Source organism: Brienomyrus brachyistius, chromosome 8 (genome assembly GCF_023856365.1).
Source record: "Brienomyrus brachyistius isolate T26 chromosome 8, BBRACH_0.4, whole genome shotgun sequence".
Lineage (NCBI taxonomy): Eukaryota > Metazoa > Chordata > Actinopteri > Osteoglossiformes > Mormyridae > Brienomyrus > Brienomyrus brachyistius.
In genome coordinates, this window is record NC_064540.1 from 1,928,134 (window position 1) to 1,945,667 (window position 17,534).

A 17,534-nucleotide genomic window follows, 5' to 3' on the forward strand; every position below is an offset into this window, starting at 1 on the left:
GTGTCGTACCGTAGGTGTGTCGGCAGAACAGAGATGATTTCCGGTTGACTGCATCCACAGACACAGCTGCTGCTGTCTCATGTCCTGGGAGGGGGGCGTTTGAAGGCCTGCAGCCCGAAGACCAATATTAAGGTTCAGTAGACCACACCTAGGCCGACTGGAGTAGAATATTCGCCTCAAAAAAAGAACTCTATTGTAGACCCAATGTAAATAACTCCTTGACCATATGAGCGTGGATGAATCCAGAAAGAGTGGTGGTACAACGGGTGGGTTTTAGCGTCTCCGGTGGTCCAGAACCGCACAGAAATGCTCCACTAGCTCCACTTGCATTTGTTCTGGGTGCCCCCAACCCCCATATAAAAACAATTATGGAAAGAAATGAGAAACAGTGGTCTCTCCACAGGCAATTGTGGCCTATATATAACAGCTAGGCTCCTCTCCCTCCCTCTCCATGTAGCTAAGCGAGTCAATCTATTTCTCCTGCTGCCTGGCAGCGCGTCCGAATCAGACGTGCGCGTGTCACGAGCGACGCGTTGGAGTCACGGACTCAAGCAGGACGAGCAGATGGAACAAGAACCCCATGAAGGCCACCTCACCCTCAGGAAGCTAATAAAACACAGCAGCACCTGGCTGAGTTTGACATCCCCCCCCCCAACAAATTCTAAGGTACAAAAATGCTTTGGCTTCTGAACTGTCCATCCATCCAGCCATCCTTATCCTGGTCGCTGGTTGATGTCTTACCTGGTCTCAAATATCAAGCATGAACAAAAGCGGGGAATGTGGAATAATGTCCTGGAACTTTTAGTTCCTAGAAAAAAAAGCATATATTAAGTTGCAGTGCTTTTGTTACTCTCCTTTTGGGACAATTTCCCAGAATCCCACACGCCACATTCTGCAACCTGAGCCTAACCCTGCATGTGCAGCTCAGCCAGCTCGTAGGACACCATATGCACATCGCAATAAATCTTGTGACACATAGTCAAGCATTCCGCAAAGAATGGGGGGCTGGGTGACCCCGTCTTATGTGACACTTAAATGACAGCCTCTCAGACGTTCATTCACCCGGGGACGTGAAGATGAGTCAGCGACACAAGGCTGCTTTTTTTTTGGGAGGGGTGGGGGGGGGTTACACATCTGCCAAACTATCCATCATAACAAACAGAGAATTTGAAGTGATTTTCACACACAGAACAAACTTACACCAGTGACATTAACTAGACTTTATAAATGTCACCTGTGGTGTTGTTGGTTTAGTTCCCCATTAGTAACTCAGCAGAAGTTCCCCCCAGCCTTAGGAATGCTGTCTGCTGTCCTGACCTGCCTGGTAAACGGGTAGAAAGTGCAGAAGCTGTTTTAAATGGTCCATTTAGAACCAAATTCCCCGCGGTACTGCAGCAGGCTGTTCAGCACCATGAATATTTACTATCTTATATAATCGCAGAGGAGAGGAAGAACACTATAGGAACATTGCTGAAAAGTCATCTTTAAATATGTATTGAAATCAGGGATTATTCTGGGATTTTCTAAGGTTGGGGCGTAAGCTGGACCATAATTCATACAGAGGGTCTAACCGTAACATTACATATGTTTTGATTAGGTGAGTGGCAGGAGGGGGCAACCTGGGGGCCAATCAGCTTTCAGTCCCTGCATAAGATCGAAATCTTGACTGAGGTCTGCAATAACAGGCAAAAATAAACACTAAAAACCATTATCATGCATGTAAAAAACACAGAAAGACAAAAATGAACTCTCTTGACGGTGTTGTCAGGGTAGTCAGATGGAAGAAGGACACGTGTCATCTCAAAGCTGTCGTTTATGACACACCCTCATCACACACTTCGTTTTTTTGCCGACCAAAAAAGGACAAAACTGTCACAGCCAATGGAAAATCCGTTGTTTCATTTCGGAGTGTTAGGTTTGGGAGAGAAGCGGGAACCTTCATGGCGGCACGCGTGACCTTACCGTTCTCACAGAGTCACGAGCGTCTTGGATCCATTAATGCAACACCTCTGCGGGTCACAGAAGACCCGGGCCGCCTGTTAAATGTCCTTAATTACCTTTACCGTCAGTGTTTTTTTTCCGCCGCATCGTCCTGCGATTGCGGGCGCAGGTGAAAAAACACGCTACGCTGCATCACGCCGGGGCCGGCTCGGGCTGCGGCTGGGGAACGGGGCGGCTCGTTCGTCTGTCACTCCTAACGAGCTCTGAGACTGCAGACGCGAGTGGGCCGGCATCGCAGGGTCGGCTGGCCCTCGACCCCGGTCATCCGTCAGCTTCAGAGGAGCTGCTGCTAATTGGGACAGAAGTTAATGAAGCAGGGTGGCTTTAGCTCATCCTGAAAGACTGCATGACTGACGGGGCCCAGGGGGGCGCCACTGCCTCATGCCACAACATTAACACGGGCAAGATTCCAGCATGATTTTATCAATGCGCTTTTAATATCAGTTTTAATTTTTATAGATCTAAAGGCAGCATTCAGCCAGCGATTTTAGAGATAAACACAGTAAACGTAATTGACTGTTGACTTGTTGTTGAGTGATTTATATCCAAAAATCTGGGACAAAATGCACACAGAAATTACAATAATATAAAATATTATTATTCATATTTTTTATGGATGTTCACAAATGACAGCCCCTGGTTTGGTAACTTTTCCCATCATGCATCCACCCCTCTTCTGTCCTATTGCTTGTCCCCTGCACCCCTGCTTGTCCTATTTAGCGTGGAAGGGTTTTGGAGCTTATTCTGGAAGCTATAGGCGCAAGGCAGGGAATTACCCAGGACAGGGTGCCAACACATGCCAGTTAAATGAACTAACGTGGCACTGAAAGAAATCTAACAGTTAAAGGAGATAAAGAGAGGGATGGTGAGTGTGGAAGTGAAGAAGTGGAGGATGGGACGTGTCCGAAATCCTCCATGTTGAGAAAGAGAGAAGGGATAAATTCTGGAGCAAAGTCAAAGACAAACAAGACATCCATCCTGGCAGCGCGGCGCACGGCTGATACACGGCCCCCACAAGGCCTCTCGAGGGAGGGGCGACCTTCAGGACCGACTGAGAGATAACATCATTATTCTCTATCGCTTTAGCTACATCCCACGGCCAGGAATAGAGCCGTACTGCAGACCTGGGTCACTGTGACTGAGGTCCTCTTAGATCTCAGGATTACAGCTTGGGTTCGGATGGGTGAGACTGGGCGTCGGCAGAAGCCCCAAGAGGGAGGAGCCAGACGGCATTTACTCCGGTGTCACGCGGCCGAAACGACCAAACTGCCTAAGTGAGAGCCTCTGGACACAGTGCATTACGCTCCTACCATGGAATATTCTTCCATCTCATATATCAAATCCACCAGATGCAAACGTCCCTCTTCTCTCACCTCAGCTCTCAATTCTTCCTCAAACCAGCCAGGAACCCCTGTCATAATCAATAACAGCCCCCCCCCCCCCTCCCCCCTACTGTGTGCAAACCTGCAATAATAACCGTCTTACAGTGGGGTAAAATAACTGAGGATGTTATTAAAATACAGAAAGAGACTCTATTCTGTTTGTTTCCTGGGCCGCCCCTCCACCCGCCATCCCCGTTGCCTAGGAGAGTGCCGGTTTGGTGGGAAACGCCATCCCACCTGCCCGGTAACGAGCTGCCCAGCGGATCTGCAGCAGGTACCCCCACCTTAGGAATTTTCCTGCTGTTCTCAGCAATATATATTTTTCATAGAACATCTTTTATATTCAGACAGCAGCTCCGTGGACACACTCATCTTTATTTCATTTTATTTTTTTCTTTTGGATGTTTTTAATTTTGTCTGAGATTATTATTTCGTCGTTCTCACCCTCTCTCCTTCAGCCTCCTTCCTCCTATCATCTGTTTCCCCAGTCGGCTGAGATCGCAGGCTCCCGGTATCCGCAGCCTTCTATGAAGCAGCGTATTTTCTTTACCCGCGGTGGACGTATGTTTATGTGTGAGTGTTTTTTTACGCCTCTCTTTCTAAATATATATTCATAACATCACTGCCGATATGATGAATCATGCAACAGCTTTATCTGATTTTAATTATTGCTTTTAAAAAAATAAAGAACAATTGTCTATAAAGGGGGAATAAAATGCAGTGCAGAAGAGCTCTACCCTGAGTTCAAAACTGGAGACAGTCTAACTACATATATTTGTCTGAAAGTTCCTAAATCTCTCCCCAGCTCTCTGCTGCCTCCGCTGGCTTCTCCCCTCAGTAGGCTGCCGGCTGTTTTATGTGTAATTTGGCCCGATTGCTGGAGGTAAGGGCTTAAAGCAATCAGCACTCATTTTCCAGTGCCTCTCTGGGGGGGGCTTTAACCTACGGTGACTCTAATCCTTTTCACTGTACTCCGCCCATTTTGAAATTACACTCGACCCCTGCTTAGTTTACCCCTTTGCAAACCCTTCCCTCCGTATACAGACACTCAGAGCAAATTCTAATTAAAGTGTCACATGGAGAACTCTCCAAGGACCTGGGATCTTGTACTACAGTCATGGTCCTGACTCTGCGTGTGCGTGTGTTTGCGTGTGCGCGTGCATGTGTGTATGCATACACCGTGTGCCATTCTGGGTCAGTAAGCAATGTCCAAGAGCAGTGGACTCATGTCCTTTCTGCGCCTTCGATCTCCCCTAGACCCAGCTGAAGCTATATTTTGAATTGCTCACCTGTCTAGATCAGCCTGCCACACTGTCTTGGTGTTTAGGTACATTATAATATAGATATTTTAATTGTACTGGCATTGCACACCAGCATACTGGCACTTGTCTTTGCTGTAGCACAGTCATCTGTGAATGTGGGTGTAGGAACACTCACATCTGCTTCCTCACCATGGGGCAGTCGTGCACATCAGCATACCCCCCCCCCCCCCCCCGGCCACCCAGTCCGACCTTTTGCGAGAGGTTGCGGTTTGAACTTGTTACTGCCCACTCGCCCGTCCTAACGGGGGGGTCACCCGCTGGGATCCTTCTGGCACCAGCGGCAGGTGGGCAGAGAGCACAGCCCCCGACTGGAGCTGATTTGGGCCGGAGCTGGTCACCCCCCCGCCCCCCACATAGAAATATATACAAATGAGATGGTTTCCGTGCCATTTTCCTGCAGTATACATGCACGATTATTTGAATCCAGGGACAATGAATGGATCAAAGAATTCACCCGGCATGGAGCAGGTCAGTCGGGGATTCACTCACAGACTCCGGCACATAGACTCAGCGGTCAGGGCAGCGCAGGAACGTCACTGCTGTCGGTGGAAGGTGCTTCATTCAATCCCGGCGTTTGCTCGACAGGCACAGCGGGGACCAAAGTTTGGAAATTTACTCTCTTGTCCCAAGACTTGTTTTTTTTTTTGGGGGGGGGGGAGGAATGGGGGCATGTTGGCATGTTAGCCTCTTGGGATGCAGGGAGCGGAATGCGAAGAGTGGCGTTCCGGCATACAATGCGAGTCAAACTGTCCCGTATTGTCGTAAACTCTTGAGAGGCAAACTTCACACGGCGGAGCTATACATAAACAGCGTCTCTATCTAGGGGCGGCAAAAGTTGGCGAGCGGGGAAGGCATGACGCAATCAAAGGCCTCTGTGCCGGCTCCTCCGCAAATCAGCGCACGCGGAAGTGGTGACAGCAGAGGAGCTGACAGCACGAGTGCTCGGGCTTTAACAGTCATGTGTTTTGACAGCCCCGTAATGATATAAGGCACCTTCACCTGACATAACCTCTTCATTTCAATGATGCTTTTTTTAGCTGCCGAGGTTATTATCCTAAGTGACCATCTATGTGATTTATCCTTTTTTTTACCCCCTTGCTCTGCTGGAAAATGACCACGATCCCGTCCGCTGGACACCACCTGGTTCGGGATGCACAAAAAAAGAGAAAAAGATTCATTTTACATTCCCCTTTCTGTTCCCGGTGACAGAGCCAAGTGCCTCAGAAGGCTTTTATTGCTGCCTGGCAGGGAGCCTTAAGATGGCTGCTGCCACATCAGACCTTCCCTCTTCCAAACCCTCACCACTGACCCCATCACGCATGGCATCACCGTCATTCCGAGAAGGACATCTGCCGTTCCGGACATTTTTACCCAGGTCTAGACAGCAAGACGCAACACCAGAGAAATACCACTCGTTACATCTCCCCTTGTTAATTTAATCCAGTTAATTTGACTAACCCAGAAAGTTACAGACAGGTGACAGCGGCGTCTTCGTAAATGGCAGTGTCCCTCACAAACAAAATTCTCCGTTCCTTTACATAACAGTGGAAGCTGTTAAAAAACTAGATATCTAAACCTTCAATTTTATGTTAGTTTAGAAACGATTATCCCTTTGCAGCTCAGAAGAATGTATCTAGAATTCCCGGAGATACATTTTAAAGCAGAAGAATTTTGTTGGATGTGACTGGCTGGGTCAGAGAGCAGTGAGCTCAAACTTCCGCAAGTTTTTATGTTTAAATACAGTAAATCGGAACATATAAATTGATCGATGCCCAGGATTTATATTCTATTCAAGAGCACTGCCATCGGGGAGCAGGTAACTTCCATCAGTGGAATTGCCAGTTCAGAGGCTGTTCAGATATTGATGAAGTGACATAGCGCTTTTAATGACTTGCTGTGTTGTGCCCTGTTCTCTCGCTCAGTTAACGGCATGTGGGAGTACAACAGTCATACTGGAATTTCAGTGCCGGTCTGCAGGTTACAGACACGGCAACATTAAGAAATGCAAACACATGCCTGATCCCTTCTAAGAATATACTGCTATTCCACAATCCTGAAATACCTGAAAGCTTCTTTTAAAATGGATGTAGATACGTAAATTACACCCTGTTTCTTTTGCCCTTACGTCCCGCTCCTCAGTAATGTGGCAGAACCCTCAATAGAGCTCATGTGGCGACACACTGTATTTTAGAATTACATGGTGTTCCAGAATGTTCCAGCAGAGGCACAGAATTGATGGTCACACTACAATGCTTTCAGGATGTTAATGGTATTTCCGCGTTTTTTTGTATTTTCACCATAATTCTGAGTCATTTTAGGTTCATTGAGATAAATATATTTCCTTCAAGGCCATGCTGTACTTGTAGTTAATGATTTCTGATTCAAGGTTTCTAGGGGTGACACTATTTTTTCCCCCCCCGGGTAATTCTGGTTTACAAGGTAACACGGCAGTTAATCTCGCACAGATCTTTTTTTTTTTTTTAATCTTTCTCCACTCCCCCAACTCCATTTGGACCTCTCTGTCTGTCTCGTGATTAATGTCCCTCCGTCACACTGTCCACGGCAGTGTCCCGGTCCAGCTGCACTGCACTCATCTCCAGTGCTGCCCTTAGTCACCCCAGATACCTCCTGGCACCTATCGGCAGTACATGGTCCCAGCACGCACACATCTGGCCCGGCTACCAGATTGCCATCATCCCCAGGTCACCACCAGCAGCCCCTCTCAGCCGGTACCCTCCGTAAACTGTACATTTATCATGACCTGTTTCATTTTAAACGCTTCATATCATACGTAACCTTCTGTATTTGCCAGTGGTGGTAAACAGCCCTTTAATTATCTTCCTTAAAAACCCACTTTCAAATCTCCAATTTATAGCTTCCTTTAACTACTTTCATGATAAACATCTCTATCTGCCTCCCCTTTCATTCCTTATGTTAATTACTTTCTTTAATTGTATCATTATGTCTCTGACCTTTGAATCTTACTACGATTTAAAAATGGTCTCTGTGACTTATCCAACTTATCCAGCCAGAAGATCATTGTAAATATAGGGTTGTTCATTGTGGACTTGGGGTGGACATAAGTACAGGTCTCTGGTCAAATGCGGCAAACGTTCGATATATTGCAACGACTTTGACTCAGTCCTCTTCCAATCTGGCCTCTCATGAAATTGTCTCCTTCCCCGACTCACCTCTCTTCCCAGTCCGTCGACTGACCCAGTTCCCCAGCCATAAACAGGCATGCGGCCCGCGAGACACACACGTGCGCAGTCCTCGCGGTTACGGCCGCGCCACCAAGCACCGTTTCGAGATCCCGGCACGAAGCCTCGATGGAAAAACCCCAAGTTAAACAGCTTGACCCACTTTTCAGGCTGATCCCGTGGGGGGGGGGGGGGGGGGGTTGGGGGTGTGTGACGGGTGTTAAAACTCACAAAGAAGCGAGAAAATCGACAAACAAAACAACGAAAAAGGAATCAGTCACATTAATTCACAGACCCTGCGGAAAAGGTCTGAAAATGCTGAAGAAGAAGCTCTGTTCTTCCCATAACAAACAGAGATCACGCACATCAATTTAGGTCACGCTCGACGTTCAGATATCGCTGAAGGACACATATGTGGGGGTGAAGTTTAAGTAATATTGTTGCCTCCCACTATCAATATCAGTGTGAAACCTTTGGTCCTGACAGTAATAAATCTTCTTCTTCGATTACTGCTTTGCTCGGTTCTCCATGGGTCCGACACTCTACCCAACCTCCTGCAAACTCCTCTGAGTGAACTTGGACCAAGTTGAAGGACTCGGAATCTAGTTCCACATCCGTTCCCTACCCACACACACCCCATGTCCCCAACCCTCTCCCCTAGATTAGGTCTAATTAACGAAAGCCCATGCTAAGATGGTGTATTATTCAGGACTGCAGCTTGGCATCTCCAGCCCAGTAGATCCCAGAGAGGCTTTCAACAGAGCCAACTGAAGCCAGGGAACAAGTCTAGGAGAGGAAAAAATTTAAAAATGAGCCCACAGCTTGGACAAGAGTATGGAGCCACTTTTGAAATGTGGCGGACGTCTCACATACATTATTTTGACATGGGCTAAATTTTAATCAGCTTTGCTTGCAAAGCTATGGAAAGCTGCTGACGGCAAGGTATGATGCAAGGGGAAGGAGATGGAAACGAGGAAGAGGAAGACGTTGGGGGGGGGGGTGAAGACAAGAGATGGGGGAACCAGAAGAGATGGTCCCTCACACGATGGATCCCTCTGGAAGATCAGAGGAGGTGTCCTTTGTGAGATCCCAAAGGTTCCTGAGCACGAACCGCTCCCGTCTATACGAGTCAATAACGAAAAGCACGTCAGGTCTGTCATTTGAAGATGAGATTTTTTTTTTTCCCAAGGTATATTGACTCTTCATTACTTCGCCCTTGTTGTTGTTTTTTTTTTCTGAACTTACAGCCTGTGATTTAATTTAAGGAGCTGCTTGAGATTGAATATTAAAATTGCAATGAAAGCCTTGGGGCAGATTTCAGCGGATTTCTGTTCTCTTTATTATTTGACTCTTGGAGGTGGAATTGACCGAGTTTTCATGGGTCATTATTCCAAATGAGGGCTTGTCTTTTCTTCCTGTGTTGTACATGTCTGCATTACAAGCCTCAACAGAGAGATGAAAAATGTTTTAAAAATAAAATGAACAAATAAAATTAATCCCACCCCCGGTCACATCTGGAGTAGCACTCGTACTGATTGACCCTGAGTGATCCCACTCGTCTGCACTGTGAGTTATGATATTTGGTGTCTCTTGGATTACACTTTAATATTTCATTACATGCACAAAATCCTGCTCTATATATCTCTCCCAGGTGTGCCTCTATTAATCACAGACAACACTGTAAAAACCAAGGCTGTCTAATAAGTCAAGCAATGTGCCACACACACTCCCAGTCTTACACACACACACACACACACACAATTTCAATTTGGAAGGACGGATGCATTACTATGTGCAGTAGATACACAAAAACGCCCTTTCATCTGACAAAAGCAGATAACTGTCCATTGAAGGACCACACAGCATTATGGGTAAATGGGGAAATACAGCAGATCACATAGTACGAATATATTCGGTATTCTATTAATGATGAGATGCGTAATCAGACGTAATCAGGTGTGAGCTGCCCCCCCCCCCCCCAGACTCGGTGCATTTCCTGTTGCTTTTCAGAGCAACACCAGGGAGCACAACCCACATTTATTTACCGCTCATGTCCAACCGACGGCTGGGGACTGCTCAAACTGGAACACCAGAGCTAGCTAAAGTAGGGCTGCCGACTCCTTCGGCTACCCCTTGGGTTCATTAGGAAACGCGAAGAAGGGAAAAGCAAAGAATTCCTCACTAAATATAAGGGTCGGAGGCCTAGCGAGGAGATTTTTGACACTTCTAAGCGATCTGCTGGCAATCCGGGGGGCCAGACGCAAGGCGACAGGAAGCCTTGATGCTTGCCAGGTCCTGGGCATCCCACAGCAAATGCCCTTCATTGGTTCCAGAGCTGTGTTCTTGTCCTCTCTGCCACTAGAGCTCGGAATCGTACCCTCATAAATAAAGTCTTCAGCCAGCAAACTCTGGTGCGTTCAGCACTCATTTCCGTAATTTAACTGCATATTTCTTCATGGCCTTTTCATTCCCGCCACCCTGTACTGCTGCGTACAGCTTATCCGCCACATTATGCCCTTTTTTCGATGGGGATATTTGCCGTCTGATTCCTTTTTACACAACATAACGTGCCGTGATATTTTCCCTGGTGCGACTGTCTTTGGGACGCCGTTCTCAAAGTGGCAGCCCGACACAGGATGCACCGAGAGCGATCTTGTGCGACTCTGACTGAAATCGAGTTAACGGCGCCCATCGAATTGCAATAACGCGCCACGAGCATCTTGATCTACACCTTCTGCAAAGCCAAATGAATGAGTCACCATGTGCTCGGCTCCATGCTGTGGAGGATTTCCATGTATTCCTACATATCTTCCAGACTGGACTTAGTACAGAGGCCGGCTTCGGAGGCCGGCTGGCCATGCGGACGTCCTTGCGGAGTCAGGCAGCATCTGTCAGCGGGCTCCTCCAGGGCAGCCTGGCACCCTGCCTGGGTTTCCGATGCCAAGCCCCATGCCCTCACCCCGCTACTCCCACCTAGGGAGCAGTGGTCTACTTCCGAAAAAGAACACATCTGTTTGTGCGGGCTCCTCCTCTCCGCCCAGTGGGAGGGGATCGTTTGATTGGTTGGGCTCTAAAGTGGCTGTCGGCCCTGTGAACGCAGCGATGGCCGCCCCGGTGGCACGGCCGATGCAGTTGGTCACCGCGCTGACTGACGTATTATCAAAGCTTTTACGCAAGATGTCGCGAGGCTTGGTACCGGTTCTTTTAAGATTCCCCTTTTTATGTCACTTCTGGTTGCTCACGGCTTTTATGCTAACTTCACTATCTCTGGAAGGCCGAGAAGTCTACATCGCAGTTTGCGGGGCTAAGAGTTCAAACTGTCTCGGAACAAGAAACTCACAGGAAGGGTTCTCAGAAAGGTATTTAACAACTCGCAAGCCTTCATAGAATCCCAAGGCTGAATTACTGCGTTGTTTGCACCTGCCTCCATCCTAAAATGGCTCCGATTTGCTGTTTGTTTTGAATGACAATTATATTTGACACACTGGTTCATAAGCAAAGGGACTTCCATCAAGTAAAAAAGGAACATCACCTCTTCCAAACAGAAACAGAACGTCCACAACATGAAATGCTTGGCATTTAGTATTTACATTCACTTACATCAGCCATATTGCTGCCCTCGGCCTAGCTGGCCCTGTTATTTTGCTAGGCAGATCCAAACCGTCGCCAAAATGAATGATCAGTCGGATTTAGGCAGTAGACAGGAAGTCCATAAAAGATGAGTCAAGAACATGGGCAGAGAGTGTCAGCCTGTCAATGCGAGCACTGTGAGCGAGCGAGGTATTTAGTCATCCCTAAACCACTCTCCCAAAGACAGCCGAACGGATGGCTGAATCAGGCTTAGAGACTTATCATCTGACCGGTGTTAGGCTGCTGCTGATGCAGCCCAATGAGGCTGAATTTTTAAACTGGGATGCCCATTCCTCTGAAGATGTGTTGGAACATGTATTAAAAAAATCCACTGTTCCAGAAATGCCTGTTATTTCGCAAAAGCAAATTCATCACGATGTGCTTAGTGCCTGATGTATACAACATTCCGTATTAACTATCCATCCATCCATCCATTTTCCAAACCGCTTTTCCTAGTCGCGGGGGGTCCGGAGCCTATCCCAGAAGCAATGGGCACGAGGCAGGGAACAACCCAGGATGGGGGGCCAGCCCATCGCAGGGCACACTCACACACCATTCACTCACGCACGCACTCCTACGTCTAATTTAGCAACTCCAATTAGCCTCAGCATGTTTTTGGACTGTGGGGGGGGGGAAACCGGAGTACCCGGAGGAAACCCCACGACGACATGGGGAGAACATGCAAACTCCACACACATGTGACCCAGGCGGAGACTCGAACCCAGGTCCCAGAGATGTGAGGCAACAGTGCTAACCACTGCACCACCATGCCACCCCCTGTATTGACTATATCTGGATAAATTAACTGCTAGGAAGTACTGTATTATTTTTTTGGGTTTGCCTATAAAAAATTTCAGATTATTTCACTTTGAAAATAGCTGTCAATGGTGTGGACCGTTAAGCAAAGCTTCTTTAAAACTTTCACACCATTGAGGGTTCCAGCCCAGCTTTGTGATGCAGTTTCAGTATCGATAAAAGGAAATATTACTACTTGGAAACAATACTTGGACTCGTTCGCCGGTAATTCGAGGTGATGTTAAAGGCAGCTCACTGGATGTAATTAGCTTAGAAAACAGCCCCACCCAGACCAAGCACGGAGAGGAACAACAGTCAGCAAACATCGTCTATCTTTTGACCAACTGTCCAAATACTGTCTTCTCTTACAAAAATCCACCCTACAACAAAGAGAAGACCCGTCTTGCTTATTTCTTTCCCCCAAAGTGCATCTTTCACCCACAGAAAAGAAGAACAAGTTCAGGGAAAAATGTAAACAAAAACCAAGTGGAAATCGCAGCTTGTATATATCAGCGTAACCTCAGAGTCGCATTAAACGTATTAGGACTTTATAAGCGCATCAGTCAACAGGCATGGACACCGTTTAAGCACATCAGCTCCTTCAGATCAAACCGTCAATGCAGCACAGTAGACATTAACCACGCAATGAGGGATCCTGAAAGCAACATATCCTGTCGAATATCCTGCTCACGTTGCATTTAGCTGCTTATCTGAAGCTGTTGTTCAGAGTGACTCACAGTCTTCCACACTTGTAAGGTTGATTATAGTGCCGTAGAAATTCAGGTTAAGGAACTAGTGCCACAGCTCCCTCTCTCCCCCGCAGGACTTAAAAATTTATGTCATGGGCCATCCTCTCTCCACTGTGCTAAGTGCTTTGCTGACTGTTAACTTTATCAGCCTTTTAATAGCACGAGGACTTCTTTTGTAGAGTGACGAGCTTTCCAGCCACGATCGCATCTAAACGTCAATTACGTCTACGCTGCCCTCCCCCCTCCCCAGATCACTCTGTAGTAAAAGGAGCACCGCGATCCGGACATGTTACCTAAGAGCCCGCATACACACACAAACGAGTCCACGTGCACATACATAAACGCATGAACGCGCATGCATACTGTATATTAGCACATAAATACAGACAAGGGATATAACGGAGTGTATAAATAAAGTTCTATAAATGCCACAAACACATGGTAATTAGTTTGATTCAATATGATTCAAACCCCGCTATGCTGCGGGGGTGTAGATAGAAGATAGATTTTTTAACTGCGTGATAAGAGGATTTCTGAGACCAAAGCGTTTGCTTTCATGGTGTTTAGTTACAGCCCACAGACCGTCCTCGAGCCATTCTGCCTCTCTGCCGCTCCCTCGCGCTCCCCCAATAAACGCTGGAACATTAAACAATAAAATTTGGAGAAGACTTAGAAATAAAGCTTCCTTATGAACCACTGGCAGCATTATTAGGCCGGGTTGATGGGCAAACTTACAAAAGGACTCCGCACACTTGCCAACTGTGGTCCTTTTTAAGTAACCCAAATACCACATTTTAAACCTTTATAGTATTAATAATGTAACATTTATAATTATTTTTTTCATGCGAATAAGTCAGGCAATGCAGTTGTATGTATTATGAGAGTATGTAGTTTACGTGGTTTTGCCTTTGCGTATCTTCTGCTGCAGACGTCGAATGAATAACTTAGGGGGATCCATTTCCTAAAGCGGTGGCGAGGACCATCCGATGGGGGATTAAAATATCAGTCGCTGGCCGCAGTAGCCTATGTTCAAATGGAATGAAGTATTTCCCTTTCTCGTTTCATTGCTTTACAATCTCCATGTCTTTCCATCTATATGGGGTCAATTATATATTGCAAAATAACCGAACACCAAAAAAGACACTCGGCGCACTTCGCACACAAACGGGCATCGATGTTAAATAAGTAACGTAACACGTGAAGGAGTTTACAGCCGGGGTGCTTTGTATGACTGATTATTGAAAATACTTATGGTGAAACCACCGCGGCGGATTTTTAATCATCGTTCCCTGGTGCTGTGGCTTTCCTGTACGACGGGACTCGGCGCTCCCCCCACGCTTGCCCTCCCCCGCTCTGCTCTCTCTCTCTCTCTCTCTCTCTCTCTCTCTCTCTCTCTCTCTCTCTCTCACTTTAAACATTCAGCACCGCGGCACTTGGACAGCGCCGGACTTCCCGTCTCACTATAACCAACGTGATTTGGAACCGAGCATCCCTCAAGAACATAATATGCATCATCTGCGATGTCTCTTTTCACATCATTTACAGACATAAATACAAGAACGCGTAGGCTTATTTATTAATAGAAAATAATTACTTGCCTAGAATACACGATTCAGTTACAATAACGCCCAGTCCAGAATTCCTCGAGATATTAAGCATCGTATAAATACATACAGTATTTATGTTTCCAGTGCAAATCAAAAATTATAAACGGGGAATGCTTGCTAAATCACAAGAACCGCTCAAATGTGAGATTTCTGGCATATTTATCGGCAGGTTGTATCAAGTGTACAACTTCACGTCACCTGTCACCGACAAGCACGTCCGGCGGGCACAAAGGGATTCTGTGATGTTTCATGTATATCTTTCGTTAGCGGTCAATTCTAGGACGCCGTGATGCAAAATAACATGAACCACCAAAATAACTATTAAGTAAACGGTTTATATCATTACCACATACGGTTTCATTATTTGAAATATGTACTGTGCTATTTAAAAATAGTTCTTGTCTAGCAGGACTCTGTTGGCATGAAGTTCATTAAACTCAAGTTAATTAGGCTATGGACCGAAACAGGAGAAAGACACAGGAAAGCATGCACGCACGCTGGTGCGACCAGACTCACGCAAACAATACCAGAGTAAATTATAAAGAATAAGTAATGAATACAATCAGCGGCTGCTCGAATAAACCCAAAGGGCTTATTCGCCGACTGAGAGAAAGAACCGAGCCCCGTAGTGGGTCGATCGCTGAAGAAAACATTCAGGGAACAATGTTTTCATTAATATGCTCACGAAGAAAGTAATAACGCTGGATCCTGTTTCTTTCTTATTTGTACGGTCCAAGGAGACTTACTGCATATTGAACAGAGTGACAGCACGGTTAAATCTGTGCAGTCATTCACGGCGGACTGGGTGGTAGGAAGAGACGCGGGAATTCAACCTCTTTTCACGGTTAAAGTTTTGCTGGGTGACGGAGAATGAGCTGCATTCGTCATCAGTTTTAATGTTTTACAGCCGAGGCGATTAATCAAATCCGGATCGGCGAATAAACAACGTTGATGTGTTTTTACCACCACTCCCTATAATAGTCATAGCAATAAATATTCAAACATGCAAACATGGAAGGGAGCTAATTTTATCTTGAATTACTTCCTAAAAAGTTTCCAGTACCTTCGGGAGAAGTATGAAATTTGATTCACCGTCTCTCTCTCTCTCTCTCTCTCTCTCTCTCTCTCTCTCTCTCTCTCTCTCTCAAACACACACACACACACACACACACGCACACACACACACACACACCTCTTGTGAAATGTACTTGACTATAAATAAATAACGTGCTGGTGGCGATAAGTGTAATTCGCCTGCGGCAAGCAAATAACCCGCTTTCGTGCAAAATCTTCATGCACCGCTGGTTGGACTAACACAGTAATAAGCAACGATATTGAAATATTTGCGATAGGCGGGAAACCTGTTTATGTGTAAACTGGAAGAGAAGCCTAAAGACGGACGATCCAATTACACAAAAAGGTGTCCAGCAAGATGCAAGTAAAAGCAAGTTCATTAGCGAGCACGTTGAACTCCAGAGTTACTTTCTGAGACTAAAATTGCATTTCTCCTCAGCATAAGCGTGTCGTTTCCTCAACGCCTGAATGTGATTTTGCATGAGAACTTGCAGATTTGTGATAGGGGAAAGTTTGGGCGTCAGACATTTCATTACACGCCTTTGTATCGTCAGTCGCACCTGATAACCGTGTAACTGTATTCACATCGTTCAAGAATGGAAGTAAAATAAAAAAGACACTCAAAAATCTGTTTCCACTTGTGCGAAACGGCCGTCATGATGTTTATCAAACTGGATGTACACGGAATCCAGATACTTTTACATGGATGAGAAACTTCCGTTATTTCCCTAAGTTAACCCAAGTTATTCTAAACGTAATAAGATACCAAGCGGCAGAGCAGAGGAATGCATGGTAACCGCTTGATGGAGGCTACTGGTTCGGGGCGAGTTGGACTTCTTACCTTTCGCAGAATCCACTGGCCGAGGATCGCGACGGTCCAGTAGAGCACCTTCATCGCACCTCCCGAACAGCAAACCTCCCTGAGGCTATTAATCTCCCTGGGTTAACATATACAGACAGAAGGAAAGTCAGGGATCACAAACAATCCAAGAGTCAGGATTAAAAAAAAATAAGTGGGAAATGTATTTTTGAGTCTATTTACGGATGTCTCGGTTTAGGGAATAAAGAGTCTGTTCAGCTTCTAAAGTCCGTCATTGGGAAATAAAACAGATCCATAGGTATCTTTCTCTGCAGCGTGTGGAGTCATGAAGTTCACTGATGGAGAGAAGTCAGGGAAACGCTGGTGAGAAATAGGAGGATCAAGAGCAGCTCTAATGTCCCCCACCAGTCAGTCGGCTACTCCTGGTTTAAAAGCAAGTGCCTTTTCACCTTCGTTGTTTTACTGTTCCCTCTCCCCCTCCCAATCTTTCCCTCTCTCTTTCTCCCTCGCTCTCTCTCTCTCTCTCTCTCTCTCTCTCTCTCTCTCTCTCACACACACACACTTTTCGTTCGTTTCGTTTCTCCGTTTTGAGCGTATGAATTTGAACTAAATACTAGAAGTGCGCATTTCTTAGACATTCATATTAGCGATCGGTGTGCTATGGGTGGGTATTTTTATGCATTTAATTTACTCCTAAAAATGAAGCACCACTCAGAGCGTGGAGGTAAAATCTACTTGTACTTTTTGCTGGGGATATTTTCTGTTTCATTCCGCACCAAAAAGGAACTTTCGACGTGTACTTTCTTTGTTATAGTTTTTTTTTTCGTGCATATTTTTCTTCTAATTTTTCTCGCGTGGGAAGACGTCGCCAGCAAAAACAATAAAAACAGCAAAAAAGCCGTAGATACAAAACTACGCGAGAGCAAGCGATTTGAGCTAATTATTACTTTCTGC

General features: G+C 46.1%; 1 protein-coding gene across 2 annotated transcripts in view; it reads right to left on the minus strand.

Annotated features, from left to right (window-relative positions):
• LOC125747087 (neurexophilin-1) overlaps positions 1–16,992 on the minus strand; it is a 29,379-nt gene extending 12,387 nt beyond the window's left edge. The window contains exons 1-2 of one of the 2 annotated variants that reach the window (XM_049021823.1): positions 16,803–16,992; positions 16,602–16,698 (exon numbers count right to left, since the gene is read on the minus strand). In XM_049021823.1, the coding sequence (XP_048877780.1) occupies positions 16,602–16,655 (54 nt within the window). In that variant the 5' untranslated portion in view covers positions 16,656–16,698; positions 16,803–16,992. Of the gene's footprint in view, positions 1–16,601 lie in introns of both variants that reach the window. The other variant, XM_049021822.1, reaches the window with a different exon arrangement.
• Positions 16,993–17,534: the final 542 nt, after the last annotated feature.